Raw genomic sequence first — 25925 nt, forward strand, 5'->3', positions numbered from 1 at the left:
GAGCTCTCCCCTACCTGAAGGTTTCTCTCATTTGGGACTTGGTTGGTGTGTGAGTATAGCTGGATGTATGATTAGGACTGGCAGGTTAGTGATCTTAGCAAGCAGCAGGGAGAGGTATGACATTTATTTTTCAAACCCCTGACCCTGAGGATGAAAAATGCATGTCTCAAGCTTAGCCAAGCCGGTTTGGGTAATCATTTATGCCAGTGTCTCCACTCCCATGTCTCAACCTTACTGGTCAGGTGCCTGACAGGTGATGCATGATGCCTCACTATCCCCCTTCCCCAATTCCCCCAGCCCTGTTCCTGTCCACGTTGCCTCCTCCCCACCCCCAACAGGACACTGTCAGTCTGTCCCTCCTTTGATAAGCACCTGTCAAGTTAAAACCTTGACCCTGAGTCAGCTCACCACCCTCAGCTCCCTTCCACCTCCCTCCACAGTCCCTTAGGTCTTTTTTCACCTTACTTTCGACTTTTACGGCTCCCTCTAAATCTTCTCCTCGTCTCTCTTCTCTTTATGTAGCTCCACCATCCATTTGCAAAGACATACAGTTCTTTGTCATATGCAAAGACGAGCGCCATAAATTACATGTAACACAAACTGTGGTGTCATATCTAAATGTCTCCCCCATGCAAACAGACATGTCAGCTAAGTATTTGATTGATGGGGTTTGGAGGTATGCACACTGAGATCAGTTCCAAAATGAAAGTTTAATAGGGTGATGCAAACACAGTACAGGGTTTTAACTGATTAGCAAGAATTAATTCTGAATCCCTGAATTCCTGTTTCTCCAGAATAATGAGAATTCAAGTGACGGAGGGAACAGCTGTGATTAGTGTCCTTGCATAACAGTCTAGAGTAGATACCTTTTATGGAACTGGTGTAAAGCAGGGGGGATTGATAGTGATCCTATCCAGATGGATCCAAATGAATGAGGTGGCGGATTTGCCATCTCTACAGTCCTGCTTCCTCGCATGGTGAGAGCGGGGGAAGGACATTTGGTTTGTGTTTGTGTTAAGGAGACCATGACAGACCACAGCATGCTTGTAAAAGGCTAACTTAATTCCAACATGTAAAGTATTGCAGTCTTGCACAGGTCATGGAAAAGAAACAGGGAGGAAACCAAACAGGTGAAACTGAAATCAACAGGGAGAGAGGACGAGAGAGAGAGAGAGAGAGAGAGAGAGAGAGAGAGAGAGCCCAGCTGGTGACTTTGGCGTCTTCCTAAATTATAATGTACACCCAATTTACTCTCATTTGCTGTGAAATTAGCTGGGAAATTTGTTTAGATCTTTTCCCCAGAGAAAAGGAGAAGGAAGGGGCTGTTGGAGTGTGAGGGCTGGAAAGGAGGTGGTATTAATGTCACAGCAAACAGCCGTATTATCAACCGGTTATGAATAACACTGATACACTCTCTATAATCTATAGGGACATTTTACATATGACCACGAGTGGAAACACACGTGATCCTAATCTAAAGCTGTCTCTTTGCAACATCAATACGCAGCAAAGTGTACTTCATAGATTACCTGCAGTCACTGCCACTGTCAGGTTGACAGCAGGACTGAGGAAAGGCCTGCTGGTCATTTAAAGGTTGGTTTACATTTAAAATCCAGAGAGGCTTAGCGCAGAGAAAGAACACTGCAGGTGGACATAATGCTGTGTCAGGCGTTTGAGCTCGAGCCAGCTGTTCCCCCTCTCTCTCTTTTATTCTTCCTCCATCTCTCCCGTTCTCCCTCTCTCTCTTATATTCTTCCTCCATCTCTCCCGTTCTCCCTCTCTCTCTTGCTGTGTGTGTGCACCTGCATGTGTGTGCTCATGCAACCTACAGAATGCACACACTTCTGATTACCCCAGAGGCTATTGCTCCCTATTAACCTTACCCTCCTTACTCAGAGTTCTGTGCTGGCTCATAAACTTCGCGCAGTGAGACTTTGAGAGATGGGTGATGCCAAAATATAGTCCCCTTGTTGAACTCTGACCCCTAACTACTGACATGGAACCTATCCAAGAGGCTTTTTAGTATGCTGTTAGTGCAAATGGAGGGATTTCTGCCAAGCTTGTACTTACAATGCAGCTTGCCAGGCTTCAATCAGACAATACTTTTCTGGGTCTAGAGACTGACCATGTGTAAAATGATTTTGCACCAGAAGAAAATTAACCTAATGGCATGCTATAAAAATGTCAGAATTAGCCCGATTAGGATTCCTATTCTGAAGTCTGATCTTTTGTATTCACTCAGTACCTGATTATCTGCTGCATCTGTAGTCGGTCAGGATCTGAGGCGGAGAAGGTCGTCAGGCTGGTGCCGGTGGGGACACCTTCCTCAAAGCGGATGGATTTCGGGTTCGTGGGGAAGTAAGGGGGTTCGTTGACGTCCTGGACAGATATGGTGACCCCGGCTGTGGACTGGAGTGAGGACTGGATGCCACTGGCTAGGTGGGCCTGGTTGGACACCACCACCGTCAGCATGAAGGCACGGTTCATCTCAAAGTCTACTGGCTGGAAGAAGGAAGGAGGTTAATGGCAGTAGACTTTAATTCAAGTAGTTTCAACATTATAAAACTGTTCGCCTTCAGTCCTTCTCTTGGTAAGAGTTTGTAGATAATGAAATCCAGCATGAGGGATCAAATTAAGCACCGCATACATCAGCAGTGTTGCACCAATATCCTCCATAGTCATATTTGCACACTAAAATATGTACATTTGTGCATATTTGTTAGAATTTTACTCTGTAAGTTTCACATATTTTCAACATCGTACCTAAATATGAAAATTCAGCATACAAATAAACACCTCTCATACAATCAAGTGCAACCCCTACACAAATTACAGCAATTATAAACTGTATTTATAAGGTATTTATTGCAGTGTTATTATTGTTCTGGACTGTATTTATTTTTGTCATTATTATGTTTATGTAAAAATAAATACATTCTTTACTTGAAACTGCAGTCTTAATTATTGATTTACAGGTAAAGAAAACAGAAAATAAAGCCTTGTCTCATGATGTTTAGTCAGAGATTATTACTTTTTATGAGCAAACCATGTCAAGTTTTGAAGCATGGGGGGGTACTATAAATATTATGCTGATTATAGTGTTAAAACCCCTGTCATCAATTGTCTTTCTGCCTGTGTCTGGCAAATATGTGTTGAGCCTTGTTGATGATAAAGGACATGATGAATGAACAGATGCCGTGTCAAGTGGTCTCCTGATGAATTGGATCCATATTCTCTCTGAACGACTAACCAACACACACACACACACACACACACACACACACACACACACACACACACACACACACACGTCCCGAGAAAGCTTAGACTATTCATAGGGTGCTGTCATGGCCCTGCCTTTTGAGTGAGTGTGTTTATGTGTGTGTGTATGTGTACTCTACAGGGGGCTTTGCTGGCTGAGCCTAAACCAGAGTGACAGTTCCGCGCTCTCCTAATGAACACTACACGATCAGGTTAAAATGACAACAACAACAAGCAAGGAAATAAAAAAGAGAACAAATAGTAGGTACTGCTGGCACATTTCTAAATAGGCAGATGATGATTGCCGCCACAATGCTTGTGTCTATGGTGTTTGATGGTGATGTTAATGATTTTGAGCACATCTGTATGTTGTATTGCCTGGGTATTATCAGTGGACAGTGTGGCAGCGCAGGCTTGATATAAAAAAAGCATTCCTAATCAGGCAGCTTGGTGTACAAGGGCACTGGAGTGGATGTGTTTGCACGTGTTTGTTGCCGTTACAGTTTGTGTGTGTGTATGTGCACGCACGTAGATGTGAGTAAATGTAAGCACATGGATGTGTATTTGTGTGTGACTCCATGGTGCTCTGGGAACCCATTTACAGGCAAACCACGCTCAAGGCTCTTTGATCTACAGCCAGTGGTATTCAGAGCACAGGGAGGTCTGGAGTATAGCTCTAGGCTAACTAAAACACACATACACGCTCACACACACACACCCTGAAGGAAGCCAGAGGGGTGAGAGGTCAATAACACGGCTTCCATCTTTTGCCCATGAGCCATCACATCTTACAACTCCTCTGTATCGCTTCACTCGTTCCTCTCTTTTCCTTTTACTTAATTTGTTCCATCGGACAACTTCCCACCCCCTCGTCTTCTCACCTCTGCCCCCCCCTCCTGTGATCTATGCTCTCTGAGGTATGCCTCTCTCAATCCTCAAAAATCTGTCTTCGCCTCACTTCTCTCCTCCTCTCCACTTCCCCTGTCAACTTCCGTGTTTATCATAAGCTGTGATTTACATATCTTAATGACTCATTCAAACCAAGCGGCTCCATTTGTGTGTTTTTATGCGTGCTTGTTTGTCTACTGACTCTATTACCGTGCGGCAAAATGAGAACACGTCTCATAAACTCCCAAGAGAGCAGTGTAAACGCGTGACATGTTCTGGTTAAGACCTCAGCCCTTGTTTACAGAGGAGCCCAGGTCCCTCACGGGATATTGCCGTATACCTGGGTGTCAGTGTGATTCGATGTCTCTGTGCTGGCAGCTGGAGACGCCTTGGTAAAAATAGGAAAACCATGGTGGCGCCTTCTTACGGCTTCTTGACTTTACCTATTGCACATTGTCTGATGTGAACCATTCTGGCCCCCTTTCCCCAGAGCGAGCTGAAGCCCTTCTGTTTACTTGTTGAGACAGTCTATTTCTCGTTTCTTCCCAGGGGGTGTCCTGTCTCTTATTTTATGATTTCCTGATAACCTCCCATGGGTCTCTATGGAAGCTTATGGCTACCCGGCTGCCTGCTGAATTTTACATCAGGGAGTGAGAGGAATGGATTATGAGAGGCAGTCATCTAGAGATAATGAAGAGAAGCAAAATGCCAATGCTCATTGCTCAGGGTGCCGTGGGAATTATAGGGAGGTGTTATTGCTATTTTTTAAACATTATTGTAGGACGTGAGATGTGATGCGCAGGAGATACATGAGGAGAATACCCCTGGGTCCTGAGGGTCACGCAAATAAACAAGTTATTTGTACACATGCGACAACACATGCGACATGATAAGCACATTTACAGTGAACCACTCATGGATGAAGACAGAAATTAAAATGCTAAAGACACACACACACACACACACACACACACACACACACACACACAATATAAGCTGAATATGATACACATTTTTTTTTCTGTTGCCCGTGTTCTGTATTTTTTCCCAAATGGGTTAAAACCCTCTGGACAACCTCCGGCTGAGAGGTTGAACACTAGCATAGCAGGTTGTAACAAGACATGGCTTTGTTGTTGCTGTCATTTACCACAGCAGCTAGAACATTATGAGAGCATAAAAACCGTTGCCTTTGTAATTGAGAAATCAATAGCTAATTTGCTACAGTGGTCTGGCCAGCCATTGTGTTTAAGTCTGTGTATTTATGTCTATGAGCTGTTTCTGAAGGGCGCAGCGGCCTCCAATCTCTCATTTGGACATAAAGGGGCATGTGAAAGGCAAAGACCCCAGCCTGTCCACATTTAACTCTGTGGTCTATTATTATTGCTTGTGCTTAAATCCAGAGGGGATCTGACAGTCAGCACAGAAAAAGACACAGTTTCTTCCACACCGACCTCTATAAGGCCAGAAGCTGAGCATGTACTGATATGCAGGCATCTTACCTTCACCACGGTGACCATGCCATCGTTGGTGACAGGGTCAGTGCGGATGGTGAAGTGCCCAGACGGGTCTCCGCTGATGATCCTGTAGATGGCGTTCCAGTTAGGCGAGTGCGGTTGGTCAGCATCTATCACCGTCAGATTAGCCACCACAACATCCACCCGGTTCTCTGGGACCTCACCGGAAAACTGCAGAGAGTAGAGTAAAATGTTACTTGGTGATCTGTTGCTTCAAAATATCTTTATTTTAGCTGAGGTCTTTTGGGATCCATTGAGCCGTTTGAGTGTTGCAATGTCTACAAAAAGCCACTGAGCGCCATTTTTCTTTATAGAGCCAGTGCTACTTTCAGGTTTTCAGGTAGAGTAACTTTAATGATCTTGCTTTTACCACCGAGTAGTAAACAACAGTAAACACATGCACACAGGGGCGTTGTTCCAGTTTCAGTGTTTTCTGCTTTTTTCTGCATTCCGAGTGCCCATCCTTGATGAGCAACAATATTTCATTCTTTTGAAAGCGCGAGCGACAAAGGAGGAGAGAATGGATGAACAGAAAGGAGCCAGCAGAGGGGAGGGTTAAAACAGCTGTTTGAGCGTATATGAGTGGCTTTTAGTTGTCCCCGTGCTGTACAAACACATGTGCTTTGTCCTGATAAGCCTGATGAGGAGTCAGCCGCTGTCTGTCATGTGTCTGTTATGGTAGGGATGGATCAAAGCTGTGCGGGCTCAGGGGATAAAGCCCACAAAGACGAACCAACGACAGCAGCGACTGCACCGCTATCCTGTAAAACAAAAGTTGACCGCAGCCCCACCTAAACGAACAACCCACCAACTCTTAACCAATCACGTGGGGTCAGAAGGTGAGCATGTTGGCGTACCTTCACCTCATCTGGAGGCAACAGGCATGTAGCACCATACAGTCACCGTGTCACTATGGGTAACAGCCGTGGAAGAGCCACTGAGCAGCTTATGTGAGTGTAGGATATCAAAGAGCAAAGCCCCAGACCAAACACTCCAACAAACCATAATACCCTGCCTGGCAACCCTCGCATCACCCAGCAAACAGCCGACAGCAGCGGGCAGATTAGGGGGCTGCGTCAGGAGAGCTGTTCAGAGACTCAATGACATTCTTAAGACAACAGACAAGTCCGGGTGGTCCTGATGCACTGCCTGCGTTGGATAAGTAGGCAGGCTGTCGTATGTTTGTGTCAGAGTGAGTGTGTGTATATGTGTGTGCTCGAGTGGTTTATTACTGTGGTTTGGCTCAAGGACTCCCCAATGCCAATTCAATAAAATAAAACTTCAGAGATGGCTCTTGAGCTCCTAAGGACCCTTGAGCATCTTTTTTCTCTGCACACAGTAACAACTAAGGGCAAAAGTTAAACAGATCTGATGGAACACTCTAAAGGGTCCGCCACAGCTCTTATTATCAATACCCCAGTTTAAGATTTCTCCTCTCATTATCTCTTTATAGGGTGGGGGAGTGGAGGTGCATCAAGCATCCAGAGCTCGAGTAATAAAAGTCTTATTTATTTTGTCCCATAGGCAATCTTACATGCCATGGCAGTTTTTGAATTCCCTACACATAAGACTCTATATCATCAGCACAATCACTTAGCAAATTAATTTAAATTTGCAAAAAAACGGCAAAACTTACAAGACTGCCAACTTCAGGAAGTACAGGAAGTTAACTATGAATCCCAAAGAACTTTGCAGTAAGTGCACTCCTATCACTGAAATTAAATTAAATGATTTTAGATTGCTATGGTGTTCAGAATATGAGAATACTCTAAGAGAGATATTTCAATCTCAGAAAAACCTTGTGGTTGTTCTCTTTCTTTCACTTTCTCTATGAATACTGCGTTGACTCTGACTCTATTATTGTTTCAACAGTGAATTGTTGCATGACCGTGGTGTCTTTCAGCAGAGGCTCAGATGTTCTCTGATCAGGTAGTTTTTCTTGCTCTGATAATGTATCTTGTCCCCAACTGCTGGACTAAAGGGAAGGAGTGGGAGGCTCTTTGATTGTGATTGGCACAGAGTGCAGTCGGCTTTCTCACAGCACTTGACAAAACACCTCTTGCCCACACCTTCACCCTTCTGTCACTATTTTGGCAGAGAGCAAAGACTAAAAGAGGCAAGGGGAGGTGAGAGGAGAGAGGAGAAGTGACAGGCAACTTCATCATAGCAACTTTGCGAGGATGGTAAAGGAAGGAGGCCAAAGGAAGCACTGCAGTAAATCTGGCACAGAGATACCCTGATTGCATGATTGTAGGTCTCTCTACACATAACAACAAAACGTCCCTTACTATGCGAGATGAGTTGTTGCAGTACTGTATGCATAAACAAACAAAATAGATGAATATGTTTTTTCATTTTATATCATCTATCTGCATCACAGAAATAATGCAAAACATGTATGCAGCCCTGAATAAGCACCCAAAGCCGTCACATCCGTACACATACACCGCCCTTTGCCGCTTTGAAAAATAGGGCAGCCTCTGATAGGCATGATGAAATATTAATCATCAACATTAAAGACAAATTCCCCAAACTTTATATTTCTGGGACACACTGAAAGATCTATGGGGTTTATTGCAAACACTAAATATTTGCATAATGGCCTGCATTCTCAACAAAATGGCTTTTATGTTATCCCACCACTAAAATGGGTGATTTATGAAGGGGGTGGGTAAAAGTGCTCATCGTGGCTCCAAATCCTTTTCCCAAAGTTTATCATCAATATCCATGATAGCATTAACTTCCCTCTGTGGTGATGATGGAAATGCACTTAAACACGGTGGAATACAGTTAGAGAATATGAATCTATTACTGGCCACTATCATCAATACGCCGCCATCAGCAGAGAATCTTAAATCAGAGGCGGATGCCGAGTCAGGGAAGGCCTCTGATTTACAACGAGGCATGTCTATGCTTTATCACTGCTGCTGTAGAAAATAGCTCTTGTGACCAAAGAATCCTTCATTCTTTCTCCTCTCCCCATCATTCTCTCATCACTTTTTCCTCTACATGGTGGTCCACTCATCAACTCCCCTTCCCTTTGTTCTCTTTTTGCTCACCATCTCCTTTGTGTGTATTTTTTTTTCTTCCTCTGCCCTCTCTTTGTACATTCCCTGCTGTGTGTGATGTAGCAGCTCTCTGATGAGCTCTATGGCTGACACATGCTTACCGCCAGCGCTAACTCATCATCATAGGGTCTTAATAGCCCCCAGGGCAAATGCTAATGCTAACTCCTCTGCTACCACCTCAAAAGAGCCGAGCCTACTGTACTGCTGATACCGCTTCAGCCGCTATCCCTGCAGTTGCAGAGCTAAGCACCTTATCTACCTGGCAGGCACATGCTCTCATCACTACTGATAGCAAAGCACACATACTGAATAATTCTGACACCTGAGGCCAAACAGACGCCTAGAAAGATTTTTCATCATAACATAAAACTAGAATGCAGACTCGCTGACTCCTCTTTGGTCCATCTTTACTTTTCTAAACAAATGCATGTCTCTGCCACATCAAATAAAGATTTGACTCTTGAGAATTTCATTAAAAACCATGCAAATAAAAGCTCAGAATTTTTTCCACTTTTCAGCTGTGAAAAAAAGAAATGCCGCAGCCACCTTAGCTGTTCCACTTGCACATCGAAATATTAAGCAGCAGTGAGAGAAACCACCTTCTAATGACCTTCTGTAATGTAATCATCATTCTAAATATCACCATCACGACAACAATCATTAACAATTTGCTGGCTCTAGTTTTCTGGCTGATGAAATTCAATGATATGGATTAGTGTGTGTGTGTGTGTACATCCCCTACAAGGAAATGAATAAGCACCATTTGCACTTCATAGCCCTCCTCCACTGTCCTTGTGTAAATCTTCCTGTGTAACGACATAACACAGTGTTATAGTAATTTCCATCTCTTCCTCCTGCCCCCTCAATGTCTGTCTCTCTCTAGCCTTTTCTATTCTTTTTTTCTCCAACATACTCATCATTTCCACCCTCTTCTCTGAACCCAAACCTTATCCTCCTCCAAATTGTTGCCCTTTCCCCACTCCCTTATTTGTAGCAACTCACAGTCCTGGAGGTCAGCATGGGAGGGTTGTCGTTGATGTCCGTGACGGTGATGATGGCAGTGGCTGTGTTGGAAAGGCCAAAGTTCAGGTTGCCCTCCATGTCTGTGGCCTGCACGATGATGGTATACTGGGACACTTTCTGTAAAAGGCAGAAACAGAAAAAAACAGGGTGTGCAGTTATTCATCTGAAGAAAGCCTTCTTTTCCTCGAATCTACAGCTATAGCCACAGACTGTGACTCTCAGAGGACAAAAAAAAGCTGAGCCTGTTCTGTTCTCTAGTAGCTGTCCATGGTCTTATTTGAAACACAGATTCACAAGGGTGAAGTCTTTCATTCGACTGCGCTGAAACCTCCGCAGCGGAACGTATCCAGACTTCACACCATCTGAAGGCTGCACTGTGAAGCCTCCCCATGGGTATGTCATCAAAGACATTTCTTATTCAGTGCCACTGATGGACAGATGTGAAGACAATGATCCAACTGACAGAGATTAATAGACTATCTATAGAGCAATAATATGAGGGAATGATAAATGCCATTTCATCTTTTGAAATGACAAAGTGTCACTTCACTGGAAGCTGAAATATGGTTCTCGTATCTGTATTTTTGTACTTGGGTGAATCTGTGTGCTTCTCGCCGTGCAGCTCTCTTCCCATTCTGCTTTCCTCCCTCTCTTCGCCGCCATCCTCAGTCTCTTCCTCTGTCCCAGGGTGCAGTTAATGGGCTGCAGGAAGGATGGAGCCCGGGAGCCGACTGTCTGGATAATGTGTCTCGTCACTGAGATTCCCAATTACATTCCCAGTGTCTCTCTCACCTGCTAATTACCGAGTAAATATCCCAATTAGGCCAGGACGCCACATCAGGAGGATTAGACAGCTCCTCTCAGTTCCTCTCATCTTGATGCTAGATGAGATGCTGAACTCCAACCTTGTACACACACTCTCATTAACACCCGTATGTACACACAAATGCACATAAACACACACACACACACACACACACACACACACACACACACACACACACACACACCTCTCTTTCTCCATATCTTGTTTAGAGGCAGTGCTTGCCTGACTGTCCCATCAGCCAGTGTACAGCATGTACGCAACACTCTCACTAATTAGACAAGGGAGTAATTATGTAGAGCTCCTCTGAACCTCTCAGCATTGCAACAACACCGCAACATACCCAGCTTCCTCTAAAGGACTGAGGTCTGTTACTGTCAACAAGCTCTTAAAAGTCCACTGCAGACCAGTGGAAACCTTCAGAAGAGAATCAGTGTGGGAGTTTATAAAGGAGAGGAAGACGTTTCAAAAGTAAAGAACAGAGGAGAGGAGAAGAGACAGCAGGGGATGCAGCTGAGGCACAAGGGAGGAGGACTGCCAAAAATAGATGCCTGTGTTGTTTGTTTTTTCTTTTTTTGTAGCACCTCCAACACCCCAGCCCAAGACGAGAAGGGAGATGCAGAAACTTTCAAAGTTTCAAAGGGCCAAAGTGCTGACTAAAAGTGGACCAGGGAAGCACGGCAGTGTGCAGTGTAGTATCTTCCTGTGAAGTTTATGAACAGTAACAGTAAGGCTTGAGACTTATCTACTCTGTATGTATTTGTATGCTACAGAAACAGTGTGAAAGTTTAAGTTAAGATTAGCTTCCGAGTTGGGTTTAGGCATGTAGTTGTGATGGCTAAAGTGCCGAAATTTAGACAAGCAGGCTTGTAACCACTCTTTCACTTTCCCCACCCAGGATAAGACCCCATTTACACCTGGTATTAACATGCAATGTAGATATGTTATCAGGGTAATGACATGGGTGGCATGGTGGAGCAGTGGTTAGCACTGTCGCACGGGAGGAAAAGCTGGTTAGAGCGGGTTGAGGGTGCGATCCCCGGCTGCCCACGTCATGTCGAAGTGTCCTTGAGCAAGACACTGAACCCTAAGTCGCTCCCGATGGAGACCAGCACCTTGCATGGCAGCAATTCTGCCCTCATTGTGATTGGATCTTAATATGCAAATTAAATATGTGGAGGTGGCAGATTTGCCAACAAACACGGCACGTGCAAGGTCGAGGGAAGCAATGCAGCTGTATGGGCTCTACTTATTGTTCCTTTCGAGTGGTAATCTGTAGTCTTTTTGCCAGGCTTACTTGAAATAGCGGGATGAGGCATAGTTATGTGCAATTACAACTTATTGGGCAAATATTTTTCTTAGGAATGTGGCCAAACTGCAGATTGCATTTACACCTGACATCCAATCATAATGCACCAACCCATCCATTCTGATTACTATGCGTTCTGTATTCATTTACACATTGCATTATGGCTGCAGCTAACCATTATTCTCATTATTGATCTGTCTGTCAATACATTTTTAACTTTCGACAGTTAATCGAGTTGTTTAAACCAACAATTTCTGAAAAAGTTATGCTTACACTGATGCACACAATGCTTTTTGGTGCATTGTATGCATCTTTGAAGTCTAACCAACGAATGCATCTCCATCCTCATAAAACATAAGCAAGTCATTTCAATCCAGCATTGTTTACATACATATTTACTTGTCTTCTTTTTCCCTTTCTTTGCTGACGCATTTCAGGCATTTCACTGGCAGGACTGTGTATCGTGCACATGCACCTGGTGAATCTAACTCCAACATCCACTCTCTTTCGGCTCTGTTTCTTGTTTCTACCAACTCCTGAGGGAAATATCTGGCTCTTAAGCTGCTAAATGCTCCACTATGTTCAGCTGCTTGGTGCTAACTGTGTCTGTCTGCTGTTTGGTGCTGGGCAGTTAGTATACTGTCAGTCTTTAGAGCTTTTTCACTGAAAACAGCTGCCTGCTCGACCGCAAACGACGCTATGAGGGTGGTGAGAGTCAATATTTGGTTAATGAAAGTGAAAGAGCAGCCCTTAAGCCAAATCTGCTCCAGTGGAGCTGCTCAGTGGCCAACTGAACACATTGAGGTTGTACTGGACATCTTGCAGGTGTGAATGTGTATAACGCAGTGCCTGTGAGCAGGGTGCTCCTGAAAAAGAGAGCTCTCAGTGATGCTACCCTGGATAAATGTAGGATAAAGAAAAAAGTTAGGGATGAATTATGCCAGTATGGGTCTTCCCAAGTATAGTAGTACAAACATGATTGTGTGTGTGTGTATAGTGGGGTTAGGAGTTTAATCCTATGTTAGGGGTGACTGGTTGGATTAGCAGTATGAAGAGAAAACAGAGTAAAAATAAGCAGCAGAGATTCTCTGAGACATTTTTAGTCCATGTTGCCCTCATACCTCTCTCTCTCTCTCCCTCTGGCACTCTCATGTCTCATTCTGCTTCTCTGTCTCCATCTCCATATCGTCATTGCCAAATTCACACTTCCTCCCAACTCATTGTAATACCCCGTCTGCCCGGCTCTGTTTTTGTTCTATTGCTCCCTTCAGTTTTCTGTTTTTTCCCCTCAATTGCCTGTGTTTTATCGAGTGTAGATGTGATTATATGGGCTTTTGTGTTTGTCTGACAGGTGTCAAGGGCATTCTATCTCAGATATTTCCACTTTATCTTCACCACAGAAACACACACACAAACACATACACAGACACACACACACACACACACACACTCACACACAACACAACGTGAGCAGCCCACTGCAGCATGATGTGTTGTTAATAGGTCTGTCACTGGTGACAGTTTGGGAGGATGATCTGTCTCAGAGATTTCTTTGCAGAGTTGTCACTGGCACATCCATGTCGCGAGAATAAACACATTTGGATCTTGTCACAACTTTTATAGCTCCATAAACAAGGTGACCGCAGAAGAAGGCAATTTACTGTAAAAAAAAAAAAGATGAGTTGGTGTTGGTCTTGGTGTGTTTGTGTGTGTGTGTGTGTGTGGTGACAAATGGCGAGAAAACATTTGTAAGGCACATCTTGTGTCATCAGAGTAAACAATGCTGTCAGGAACTGTGGTCCATAAACAAACACAAAGGTGTCTCATCATACTCGAGTGTTCACAGATTTGAATGACTAAAAGCATTATACAATCCTTATTTGTGTCGATTGTTTTGCTTTACTTTGCATACTCCTTTTGTGAATGCTTTGGGATAAAGAAGACCAACCTCTCGATCAAGACCAGGTGCCACAGTCACAATGTCTCCAGTCTCACTGTTGATGGTGAACATGTTAGGGATGGGGCTGTGCGGCGTCTGGGACAGGATTCGATAGCGCACCATTCCGTTAGCTGTGGTGTTGTCGTCAGCATCGAACGCTGACAGGTGCATCACATACGTTCCTGATGAAGAAAAGACTATTTGTCAGCATAGACTGTATTTCCAAGCAGCCAAGCATTGCTGTAACAGAAAATACAAGTAAGTCAACGACAATTTCCAGCATTCAAACGCACCCTTACTCAATTCAATACACCAAGAGGTTTTGCTGTTGCAGCCTTACTTGTTCTTGCATGATCAATAACTTATGGTGGCTAATGTGACTGCTGTACAGCAAAACTAGTCTCACTTTAATTTTTATAAACATATCATTGTTTCCCCACAATAAATAACTCACTTTGTACTATGCTATTGTGCCTTTTATAGGATTGTGTAAAGTAAAACAAAAGACATAGCTAGAAGCTACAAAATGCTCTGTACACAATGCTCTGCTTAATCCACCATCCAACAAACAGATTTTAATAACAGATAAAGCAATGGTATTAATCACACTGATACTGCTTCGTGTGTACATAAACATGGTTAACAAACCACTTGGATGTCCCATAACAGTTTGATTTACACTTTCTATAATGTTAATTGATCTTTACAGATTTTACGCCAGCCGAGAAATGTTGGACACCTGTTTGGATATAATTGTTATCAGTTTTTATGGCCTCATAACTCACATCATATTTTGCATTTACTGGATACAATGAACAGTCACAGACATTATAATATAATGTATACCATTTCCTTTTAACTGAGCGAAATGGAAGGCTCTTGTATGTCCTACAAGTAGCTTTAATCGCATTATTCTGATACTGATTACTATGAATTGCTATTACATAAAAATGAGCTAATACACCATCTAGATGTTTGATAACCCTTGCTTACATTAGTCTAAAATTGGTAGAAACCTGCTATGTAAATAATAATCACTCAGACTACAAGCTCAAGTAAGTACAGGCATATAGTATATGCAGACACAGTTCTTTTGGAGAGAATAAGCCACTATCGTTGCATGAATGCACCACTTGTTTGCTGCCTCCACACACTCATATAACTCAGTGGGATCACTGCCTGTCACCCAATCTCTCCATCTCTCTCTCCCTCTTGTTCTCCCTCTCTCACAGCCGATTCTAATTGCCAGAGATAGTGATATCATGCCAGTGACAGCCCCTGTCCGAGGATAATTGTAACCGCAGCTCCCATTTCAAACTTCATTACATTTCAAAGCAACATTTGTCAATGACTCGGCCAGAGGGAGCACTCTAAAGGCCTCTCAGCGAGATGAGAAAAAAAGCCGACAGGGACAGAGGGAAGGAGAGGAAAAGAGAGAAACAGAGGACAGACTCCATATTTGGTCTGATTCCAGGTGGAGTGACTATCAGTGCTCCACCCGTCACTTTTTGCTAGAGATGGAGGGATAGAGAGGAGATGAAGAATCACAATGTGTCACACATCGCCGGGGTAATTTCATTAAGCTGCACTCTTAGGGGGTTTAATGTGGACCCTTTGTATGGGCGTCCTAAGCTGTGCCTGACAGGATTAGGTCCCCATAATGACTCTTTAATTTGCAAACTAATTCAAGTCTGTAATTGGCCTTCCATTGAAACCACTGGAGCTCTAAATTCTAAAACTCTCTTTTTTTATGATTATTGTTCAGCTGAATGTCATGCATGCCGCAGAGACTTGTCTGCTGTGTGGGGCAAGGCTGTGGGGGGAGGGGGCAGAGAGGGTACAGGGAGAGAAAAAAGAAAGAAAGAAGGAAAGACGAACAGAAAGAAAGAAAGAAAGAAAGAAAGAAAGAAAAGGAAATGAGCACCTGGACACCTCTTGAGATCACTTCTGGTGCAATAAACTCTGGCTCATCAGGCTCACACTCACACGCATGCACACAGAGAGCTCATCTCTGTGATTCTTCCGCTCTGAGGTTAGACATAAAATGACCCAGTGGTGCTACAGCGTGGTACATTTAATCCTCAATCTCCTCTCCAGCCTGAGCACCCCCTTTGGTTTATGGACACTGCTGCAGCCTGCTAAATGAAAAGCCACTGTAGGAGACAGATTCTCCGTCTGTCTGCTAAATCAAGGAAAATGGAAAATTCTCTGTTGCGTCAAAGATTCACTGGTGTAGTCATACTTTTAACGACACCAATCTCTCCTGATATGCTAGTCGCTCTTCCTCCGTCCACCCATATCCAAACACCTAACCCCTCCACACATTTCTTTCATCTTTTTAAATAAATTCTTCTCTCCCGTAATAGCCCCTGCTTCACACTTTACTTCTTGTTTTGTCCATCTATCTATCAATCCGTCCATGCTTCATCACCTGGTTTAGAGCCTTCATCCACAGAGCCATTGTAGACCTGGTTTTTGAACTCGGGTCGGTTGTCATTCATGTCGATGACGAAGATGTACAGATCGATGGGGTTCTCAACCTGGTTCCCATTCATGTCCACGGCATGGGCTCGCAACTGGAAAGCACAAAAACACAAGAAATGAGGTTAGATTACAACCATTATGGAAGCAGGAAGTGATGAATTGATAAATAATTCATGATGAGTATGTGATGAGTTCTTGTATTGGTTTTATGGAGAAAAATATTTAGGTAAGCATTTGTTGCTTGAATGAACAAGAGCCTATCCATCCAACAACACATTTGGTCTACATTTTCGACATTCTGCATTTATCTATTTACATGGTGTAAGGTGTAATTTCCACTGAGAATCCTACTTTTGCCTCTGCCACTTTTGAAATTTTAGTTCATCAGACCTGACTGATGGCCTGCAGACACTACTCAGGGAGATATAAATGCCCTGCATGTTTTTGGTAGAGTAAGATCATTAAATGTATATTTTGACACACATATTGATTTCTGGTGACTAAAAATTTATTTCAGACTACTTTAGTCTGGTCTAGTTTCATTTAAAGTCTTTGTATCCTGTCTTTATTTTGTTTTATTCAAAATGTTATACATGGTTAGAAATGTAAATACTCTTATGTGTCTTATATTCTGTATCAGTGAGAATACATAAGACATGATCATTTTCAGAGTTAATACAAAACTTTAAGCCACATTTCTTATTCTTTTGTTAGACTTGAGAACAGCATGAAGAGCAGCTTCATTATGCTGTGTTACTTGGTGGGTTCATTACTAAAATTGTAAATGTAAATTAACAGTATTCCCTCCCCCTCTGAAACCAAGCCGACTACTGTTAATGCCTACACTTTAATAGCTGTTGGCATATTTGAATGTCACTTCTTTATATCACTCCTGGGATAGACGCCCTCATCCTCTCAGTGTATTCCCAACTGTCTCCACTCACAGGAGTGGACAAAAGAAAGGGAGAAACAACATAAATAAAACACCAACTAACTGAAAGCGTGTGAGTGGTTTTTTTTTACCCTTCAAGGTGACTATTTCACAGCACTTCTAAACAAAAAAACAACATAAAAACACCTCTGCACTGTTTTCTGACTTTGGCATTCAACCCTGCTCATGAATACACAGACTGATAAAATCTGCCTTACTGAAATATACAGCATAAAAGTTTCAAAAATATTTCCTTAACCTATACAACAATATTAAAAAGGTATCGGAATTCTGGATATTTTTCTTGCAGAGAAATTGCCTTTTGCGATCATGTACTTTTCTCAGACTTCTTATCTCTTTTACACTTAGTACCCAGAAGTTTTTATCTCAGCAGAAACCAAACCAAGAAACATCTTATTTTATTGGATGCTGGCTCTGTTATAAAGGCAAGGTGTCTGTTTCAGGATCACTGTGTTGGATCCCAGGCCAACATTCTGTGTGGTTTTGTTTGAAAGAGAGTCCTGAAATCTCTTTACTTCCCTCTCACTCCACAAACACAGTCAGCCCATCTCAAATTCAACTCAGCTGTGCTCAGATCAATGGAATCACCAACTAGGATTTCTCACAAAGTTTGGACATGAAGTTATTACTGGAATCAATACATGCTGAAAAATGTATCCTGACTGCTTTCGCTCTTATGAAGTCTGGAGGAATAAAAAGAAGAACTGGATGAATGAAAACAAGAGTGGAGAAAATAACTGAATTATCAGGGAAATGCTGAGTTTAAATAAATGCTTGTGGTTTGTTTTTTTTCACTCCATACGTGAAGGTCAAAGTGAAGACTGAGGTGGCATTTCAAAATGAACTCCTCGGTTCTCTCTAAAGCTGTTCTGATTCACTTCACCTTACCTGGGAATGTTTATATCCCTGAACATGACTTATTCAGTGATATTCCTGTCAGCTGGAAGCACTGGGGATGTTTAGTTTATATCATACAGGAGAAAAAAAAAAACAGAATTCAGATAGTATCTGCATCCTGCTCCTAACAACATAGGTTGGTAAATATTTATTCTGTTAAAATGTCAGCAATCAATTTCAGCCGAAGGACCTTGCACCTTATTTGATGTGAGGGATATTCATCTAAAGGCTAAAGGAAGAGGAAAGGAAAAGGGGGCTGGGGTAAAAGTGACAACATGCTAGGAACAGAAAGAGAAGATTTCTTTTTTTTCGTCATGTATGGAGAATTGAGGGAATTGTACTTTTTCCATCTGAGCATGCCTGATGGGAAAAGTGCTACCTGACCACTGCAAGAGCCCGAGAACCAGATAAGTGAAATAGCCTCCAGGCTCATTGTGGCAGGAAAGAGAATAAATAGCATTCTCCATCGGCTTCTTCTCCTCAGAGAGGTGAAGATCCTCTCCACTGCCGCCCATCCTCTCCTCTCCACCGTCTGCCTCCACTCTGCACCTCCACCAAAATTGTGCCTTCAGGTCTCCAAGAGGTTAATTTGACTTTACTTTTTCCACTGCATTGTCTGATCCGTCCTGCACCCAATATCCGTGCGCGGCCATCGCATATAGCATCTCGCCCGTGCTGTAACAGGCTAGGAGCCAGGCCCCTTATCTCTGCCCACCCTCATCCCTCCATCCCTCATGCACCCACACCCTAATTCAATAACAGCAGGAGTCAGAGATTACCGCCATGTTTAAAGAAGGCAAAATGTAATTCTGGGTCCACATTAAAGTTATTATCTTGAAAGGCAGGGGGGAGAAAACAGACTGTACCAGGCAGCGCTCGGCATTTGGCAAAGAGGCAGCATCCTGATATAGATAACAGCAGACCCACAAGCTCCAAGGTTTTTTTCCTCATAAGAATGCATCTTGTTGCATGGCTGGTTTTGAATTGCAGAGTGCTCATTCTTTTGAAATAAAAAGAACTAGCCCGTAACTTTGTTCTGTCCTTGCATGAAATGTAAAGTAAACAAAAGAAGGAGCACAAAGTCAAACTCTAACTCTGTGTGTGTTATGGCTTTCCAGGATGGTGTTGCTCAGTAAAGTTCTTTGTTTTTAAAGTTCTTAGACTGAGGATGTTCATGTTTTCAACAACATAGTTTAATTGCTTTCCTGTTGCTCTAACAGTATCTGGTGTGAGAGGCCTTGAATTGAATTGCGACACCTTTCTTCATCCGTTTACACGTACATCTTTTCCTTGTCTCATCTGGTTTCCCCCTGCACTTTGTATTCCACACCAACTAACACTTTTCCTCTACAACAAACATGGAGTTTAACTTAAACAGCCTTTAGCAAGCCTCCGCCTTTCTTAACAAATCACCTCATTGATTGGAGTTTCTCCTGGGTATAAATCTGCTCAGCTTCCACTAAAAGGCTGGGCTTGCCAGCTCATCAGGACTGTAAGTCAGACTAGACTCCCATATAAATACAAGGATAGCAGCAGGTACAGAGAAAACCAGAGACAGGAACTTAAAGGGATGAGCCCAGTGTGGCTGCTCACTACATCAAAGCCTTGGGGCTCTGTTTTCACGGAAGCAGGAAGACTAGCGGACAGACAGGCTTAAGCAGCAATACAAGAAGTTACTACTTTTCTTCAAAATTGCACTTTGCGTCGACTATTTGACATTTTCACGCCTAGACCAGCATTCTCAGCACAAAGGTGAGAGGAGAGGTGTGGTTGGAAACTTCATTCAAATGAGGTACCACCTCAATACAGCATGGATGAAACAAAGATGGCCATGCATGCTGCACTGGGCCAAGAACTCATTTACATTAGTGTTTATGTACAGGTTAAACAAACAAGATTCAGTGTGTGGCTAGTTGTTCAGTCTTTATGTTATTCTAGCATTAAAACTGGAAGCTCTCCAACTACAGTTCTATTGTCAATTGACTTCCTTAAGGGCACGTTTACAGTAATTTGGGGAATTATGCTTATTTGCTTTCTCTTTCTTTATATGAGAGGGTAAAAAATATGTATGTGTCAAATGGCTGTGCAATAATATTTGTGGATTTCATTTCAAAGGTCATTGCTGTTCAGTGTGCCTGAATGTCTGTGTGTTTATGTGAAAGAGAGTGAGAGAGAGAGAGAGACACTCACATGGTAAGAAGAGCGACGTTCTCGATCAAGAGGTTTGGTGACGAACATCTTTCCAAGCACGGGGTCAATGTTGAACACCTCATTTGGTGGTTGATCTGCTCCCACCCCAGTGATGCTGTATCGGATCGAGATGTCCTTATCCTGGTCTGAACGAATCTGCATCACAAAACAATAAAAGAGGAACACTCAATCATTCAATCAATCAATCAATCAATCAATTAAGTGTTTATTAAAGACTCATACTGTGTTTCACCGAGCCACACAACGTCTTCTGTCTCTATTCCTCTCTTGTCCTGAGGAAACTAAACTCAAACACACAGTTGCCATGGCCAACCTGCACCTATTGGTGCAGCATGTGCTGGCGGGTGTTTATTATTCAAGGACCAGTTTGTGATATACAGCCCCTGTGTTTAATAATTTTGTCCTTACACAATCTCAGAAACCTGATATTGCGTATTATTCACTGGAAACATGCACAGACACAAACACACAGACACACAAACCCAGGGCACGCACTCTTGCGCACACACACATATTCATCACAGTTTGGCATTTCCAGCTACCACATATTCAAGGATTCCATTAGTGCTGCCGCAGGGAGCGCTATGCATTCTGCAGAATTGCACAGCTTCAAAAGAGAAATTTTAATTCAATATTTTGGGGAACGGAGAAATGAAATCAACATATATTTACAGATAACTTTGACAGTGATTTATTCTGGGATTAAAGACAAAAATGACAATTAGATAGGAAAGTGAAAATATGAGGTTGTAATTGTTGTGTAATTAGGGAAGCAACAACAGGCAGCATGACAATAAACACATTTTGAGGGGGCAAAAGCCAGGAGAAAATAATCTCAAATCCAGGGGAGCACAGGAGAAGAAAATGATTTAATAACCACGAGAGATGGGAAGCAGAATGTTAGAATAGGCCTGATTTGTGGTTCAGCTTTCCTTGCCAGATAGACAGCTAATAGGTGCATTAAGTGCACCGCTAGGTCTGTGATTTGGTGTAATTGGGACTCATTTGGAGGAGTTTTTCAATTTAGTGCCCAAATAGAGTCCAAACATCCAAGCATCCCATCTCTTTCCATTAACTACATGACAACCCGTGAACATCAGCCGGTGTATCAAAAGGACTCATACACTCACTCCAGTATGTGGGCACATACTGTACACACACAGAGGAATGGCCAATCTTTTTTTTCTAATCAATGACTCTTTCAGTGGAGAGCCTGAGTGTACCCGCAGAGTAAGACTGTCCAAAGTTGTCTCCATCTTTCACCACCTGAGGAACCAATTTAGCCACACTTTTGACACACCAGGAATTCTGCCCTGCTGAGAAAATAGCTGGAGCAACTAACAAGGACAAGGGAGGGACATACAGTATTAGACAGGTGTCATCCTGACTTTTCCTACTGGTGGAATAAAAACCTGTCACCATCACGACACTGCCATTATCACTGTTTCCCTTCTCCTCCTCTTCATCAGCATCAACATTATCATCAACTCTCTATTAGAAAGATCCGGTCGAGGTGTGTCTTTTGTAATCAAATAAACGCGATCAGTTATTGACAAAATTCCCTGTAAGAATGCAAGAGCAGCTGTCACAACATCCTGCTAATGCTATTTGTGCATGTCAGTATGTGTGTTTTCTTTGGGGAATCGGGGGAGGAGGACGTCAGAATGCTCTGCACATATCTCAGCGAATTACTGCTGACAGCTATGATAATTAACGAGCTGCAGGCATCGACTGCTATTACTTCAAAGAAGCTCTACCCGTTAAACACCAACAAACTAACAACTATCCTGCTAGCAACTCGGTTGAACTCTCAATGTACCGCCATTACCCTCCTCTATAGGCAAAGCAAAGAGAGTGCTGCACACTTACACCATCTACCTCTCCTGTCGCATTAGAAAATACAAGCAATTATTACACATCCCACTGCCAAACTGTCCCCCCCTCTCATTCATCCCCCTTTTCTCCTCCCCTCTCCTTGTCTCTGCTTTCCTCTGCCCTCCCTTCTCCCTTCCAACTCTTTCTCTCTCATCTCCACTCCTCCCCTTTCCTCTCATCTCTCCCCTCTGCTGTACTCTCTCATCACTCTCTCTCTCTCTCTCTCTCTTCGCTTCAGGTCTCCGTGGGGACAGAAGCCATGCATGAAAAATGAAATTACTTCAATCCGTTGGCCTTGGCAGTGGCGTATAAATCCTCACCAGTTAGGAAGTGATAGCTCTCCATAATTCCATTTGGGTTTTCCCCGCCCCTCTGATTTCCCACCCGTTTCCAAGTCGTCCTGCTTGGGGGGGGAAGAGATTCAGCTGCACGTTTCCACAGTCATTCCAACCAATTTGCTCTCCCTCCCACAACGTTCACGTAAAATGCGCCAGAATCCTTATCCTCATCTGTTTCTACCAAATATTTGTGCATGGTTGCGTGTGCACACATTAGCGCGTTCAAGCTTGCGCAATCATGCTTTGTCTGGCTCAGGATTAATAATGTAAGTAATAACACATGCAGGCATATCACATGCATATATATACATGGTTATGCATTAAGGGATCCAATAATGGATGTCAAGGAAATTAATCAGCTAGCTGTTGTTGCATGTTATCAATCTCCTCCTTTTATCACAAAATATGTGACAGGCGGGATGTCATTTCAATAATGAGCAGCTCTCACTGTCATTCTGCCATTTTAGCTTCAGAAACGGGAGGAAATGTGTTGAAAAAAGCTGGGCTTTTTGAGATGAACACGAAGAGCTTCTCATAACTGCATAAGTACTTTTTATTTCCTTTAAGGAAGAGAGGGAAACTCTCTCTCGCTCGCTGCACTGCTATCTCACACCTCACACAATAACACACAGTAACACACACACACACATAAAACGTCTCCATTGGGTAACAAATAACAAAAGGAATTCATTTTCAAGAGGGCCAATAATAATCAAAAACTGATTTTCATTTTTTTTCTTTTTTGTGTTTTTTTTCCTTCCCTCTGACTTTTATCCTCTTTTGTTTGATAGTGTGTGTGTGTATGTGTGTCTATAGGGGAGAGAGAGTGGACAAGAAGCGCTCAGTTAAGAGAGATTGATAGTGAGCGCGAAAGAGAGAGGCAGAGAGAGAGAGTCATGACTGTATCATCCGGCATCAGAAACCAGACACTGTCTAAATGACCTATTTGTCGACGGATCAAAGCAATTCCCTTCATTACTGACAACTTGTCTGGTTCTTAAGGAGATCTTATCAGTGAGCTTAGCTCCCTTCTGCCAGGCAAAACTGAATCAAATGAGAAATTATCATGCTAGCGGGTCTTCGGGGAAAACAGACAAGAGGAGATGAAGAGAGGAGAATGAATAACACAGAAGCGCCGTTCTACCACAGTTACTGGGGTGCAGAGGAATTAATTCTCACTTAAAAATTCATGTTAACTAACACTTTAAAAAGTATCCAGCTACTACCACTTAGATGTGTGATTGCACTGCATGCTGTAGATATACACTACTACATATGTTAATGATATGATTATATACAGTGGGGTCCAAAAGTCTGTCACCAAATTGAAATATATTTTCACGTAAACCTGGAAATAATCACAGAGTTTGAGGATTTTGAAACATTTAAAAGCACAAGAAGAAAGTAAAATGAAGAAGAAATATTTTGATTCTGCACTATTTTTAGGTCAGCAATCAAATTTAAGCAAAAAGCTCTAAAAGCCCTCAGCACAGATGAGGTTTGGGGAAAAAATACTTTTGTTTGCGTATATTTAACTATTTAACTAAACTCGGCAACAGTTTAGATATAAGTGTATATAAGTGTTAATTCATGTATTTGTCAACAACTATAACACAATTAAGTGAAGGCTGGTATATATACAGATAATTCGTTTTTTTAAAAACCTCTTAAATGTCTCTAAAATGTTCTCATAGCTGTGTACAATAACTACATTATAGTGTCGTTATAAACCCTTTATAAATGTTTGTAATCTGCTTATAAAAGCTCAATAGTGAGTCCTTAAAGTAAAGTGTTACCCGCAGGTCTAGTTTATCCTTGGCATATTACTATTGCATTTGTTTGCCTCAGCGTTCAAGCTTTTCCTCAGCCCACGCAACTCTCACCATGGCAGATTAGGAGAGAAGGCGCTATATGTAAACAAAAGGGGAGGAACATGGAGAGGCTTAGGGCTCCAGTATACACAATTCAAAATAGAATTTGCTGTGTTCTCAATCACTGTCGATGCCAGAATACTCATTATGTTTGCAGGTCTGTCCTCCTCACCAGAGGATGGAGGCGCTGTGAAAGTGATGATACCGGAAAAAGAGGATAAAAAGCAGAAGAAGAAGGTTTAGTACTAGCCCTGGTACAGTTTTTACAGAAACACTAAAGAGTGTGTTTGTTTCCTAAACCAAACAAGGAGATAGAATGGAGGGATTATTGTTTTAAAGATAGATGAGAAGGTGAATGTATTCATAAAACGAGTGGCCGCTTTTGTTTAAAACTTCCCATTCATCCATCAATAACGTTAATAAGCATTATCTATTGGTGTATGCTGTAGTTTTATATGGACCGCTTTACTCTGTGCTAGTTTTCTACATGCTAAATTTGATTAACGCTTCCTTAATCTACAAACCACCTGACAGATGCATAAATAAAACACCTGACCTGGTGCTTTCTGTTCTTTTTCTTTAGTGAGTCAGTGCATGTATAGGTGCAGCTATTATACATCCGACCAATATATATTATAATTGGTCTTTCCCATACTTGTAAGCTTTTGAAGTACAGGTAGGGCAGGTTGGAGATAATCTGCAGTTTAGCATGTACAGAGAACTGCAATTACCATATGCATGGCTATAATGCTCCTGGGACATTGCGGGTGAAATTGAGGCAATTACCATACAAATTATTCAACTGTCTTGGTACTGTAAATCATTGTGTATTCAGGAAGTTGGTTCAGAGTCTTTCTTAGTTTGTTTTGTTTTTTGTTCAGTTCAGCTAGTGTCACAAAAGCCAAAATTACCTCAATAAACAATAATAACCCCCTTTACCTGTGGTAAAGCACAACTAATTACATGCCTTTGTTAAAAAAGTGACGCTGATGGTGTGTTGGGAGGCAGTGAAGCTCTGACTGGAGGCTTGTAGTGGTCACAAACCCAAAAATACTTCCTGTGAGAACATGCCAATTTCAATTTCTTTTGAGATGTACTGTTGGCTTTACTGTGTGCACTCAGGCTGTTTTACCAGCCAGGTCAGATTCAGACTGCATCACAGTCATATTCAGTAAAACTAAAGCAAGGGCCACATGTTTCTGAGCTGCATTGGATACAATGTAAAACCATGCATTGATTTGTTAATAGAGAACAGCCTTAATGTTCTGAATATTTTGTTTTTACTTAGTCCATTTTACTGAAGCTTATGACACAAGACAGCACACATATCAGATGTGGCTGACAGTGGGTTCCACATGGAAACAAAATGACTGCGTGTTACTGTTCATGTCAGAGAAGGGTGCAAACATAAACCACATTAAGACTCGTCTATAAAAATACTGTCAGTCAAACATTTCCTAAAATCAGTTTGC

The 25925-nt window shown here is 42.5% G+C and overlaps 1 protein-coding gene across 1 annotated transcript in view; it reads right to left on the reverse strand.

Moving 5' to 3' along the window:
* LOC139288519 (cadherin-4-like) overlaps positions 1-25925 on the reverse strand; it is a 207182-nt gene that overhangs the window by 12328 nt on the left and 168929 nt on the right. Inside the window, exons 6-11 of the mRNA XM_070909829.1 lie at positions 20349-20504; positions 16257-16401; positions 13835-14007; positions 9734-9871; positions 5649-5834; positions 2246-2502 (exon numbers count right to left, since the gene is read on the reverse strand). Coding sequence (XP_070765930.1) covers positions 2246-2502; positions 5649-5834; positions 9734-9871; positions 13835-14007; positions 16257-16401; positions 20349-20504 — 1055 coding nt within the window. The remainder of the gene's footprint in view (positions 1-2245; positions 2503-5648; positions 5835-9733; positions 9872-13834; positions 14008-16256; positions 16402-20348; positions 20505-25925) is intronic.

Source organism: Enoplosus armatus, chromosome 8 (genome assembly GCF_043641665.1).
Source record: "Enoplosus armatus isolate fEnoArm2 chromosome 8, fEnoArm2.hap1, whole genome shotgun sequence".
NCBI classification, from domain to species: Eukaryota; Metazoa; Chordata; class Actinopteri; order Centrarchiformes; family Enoplosidae; genus Enoplosus; species Enoplosus armatus.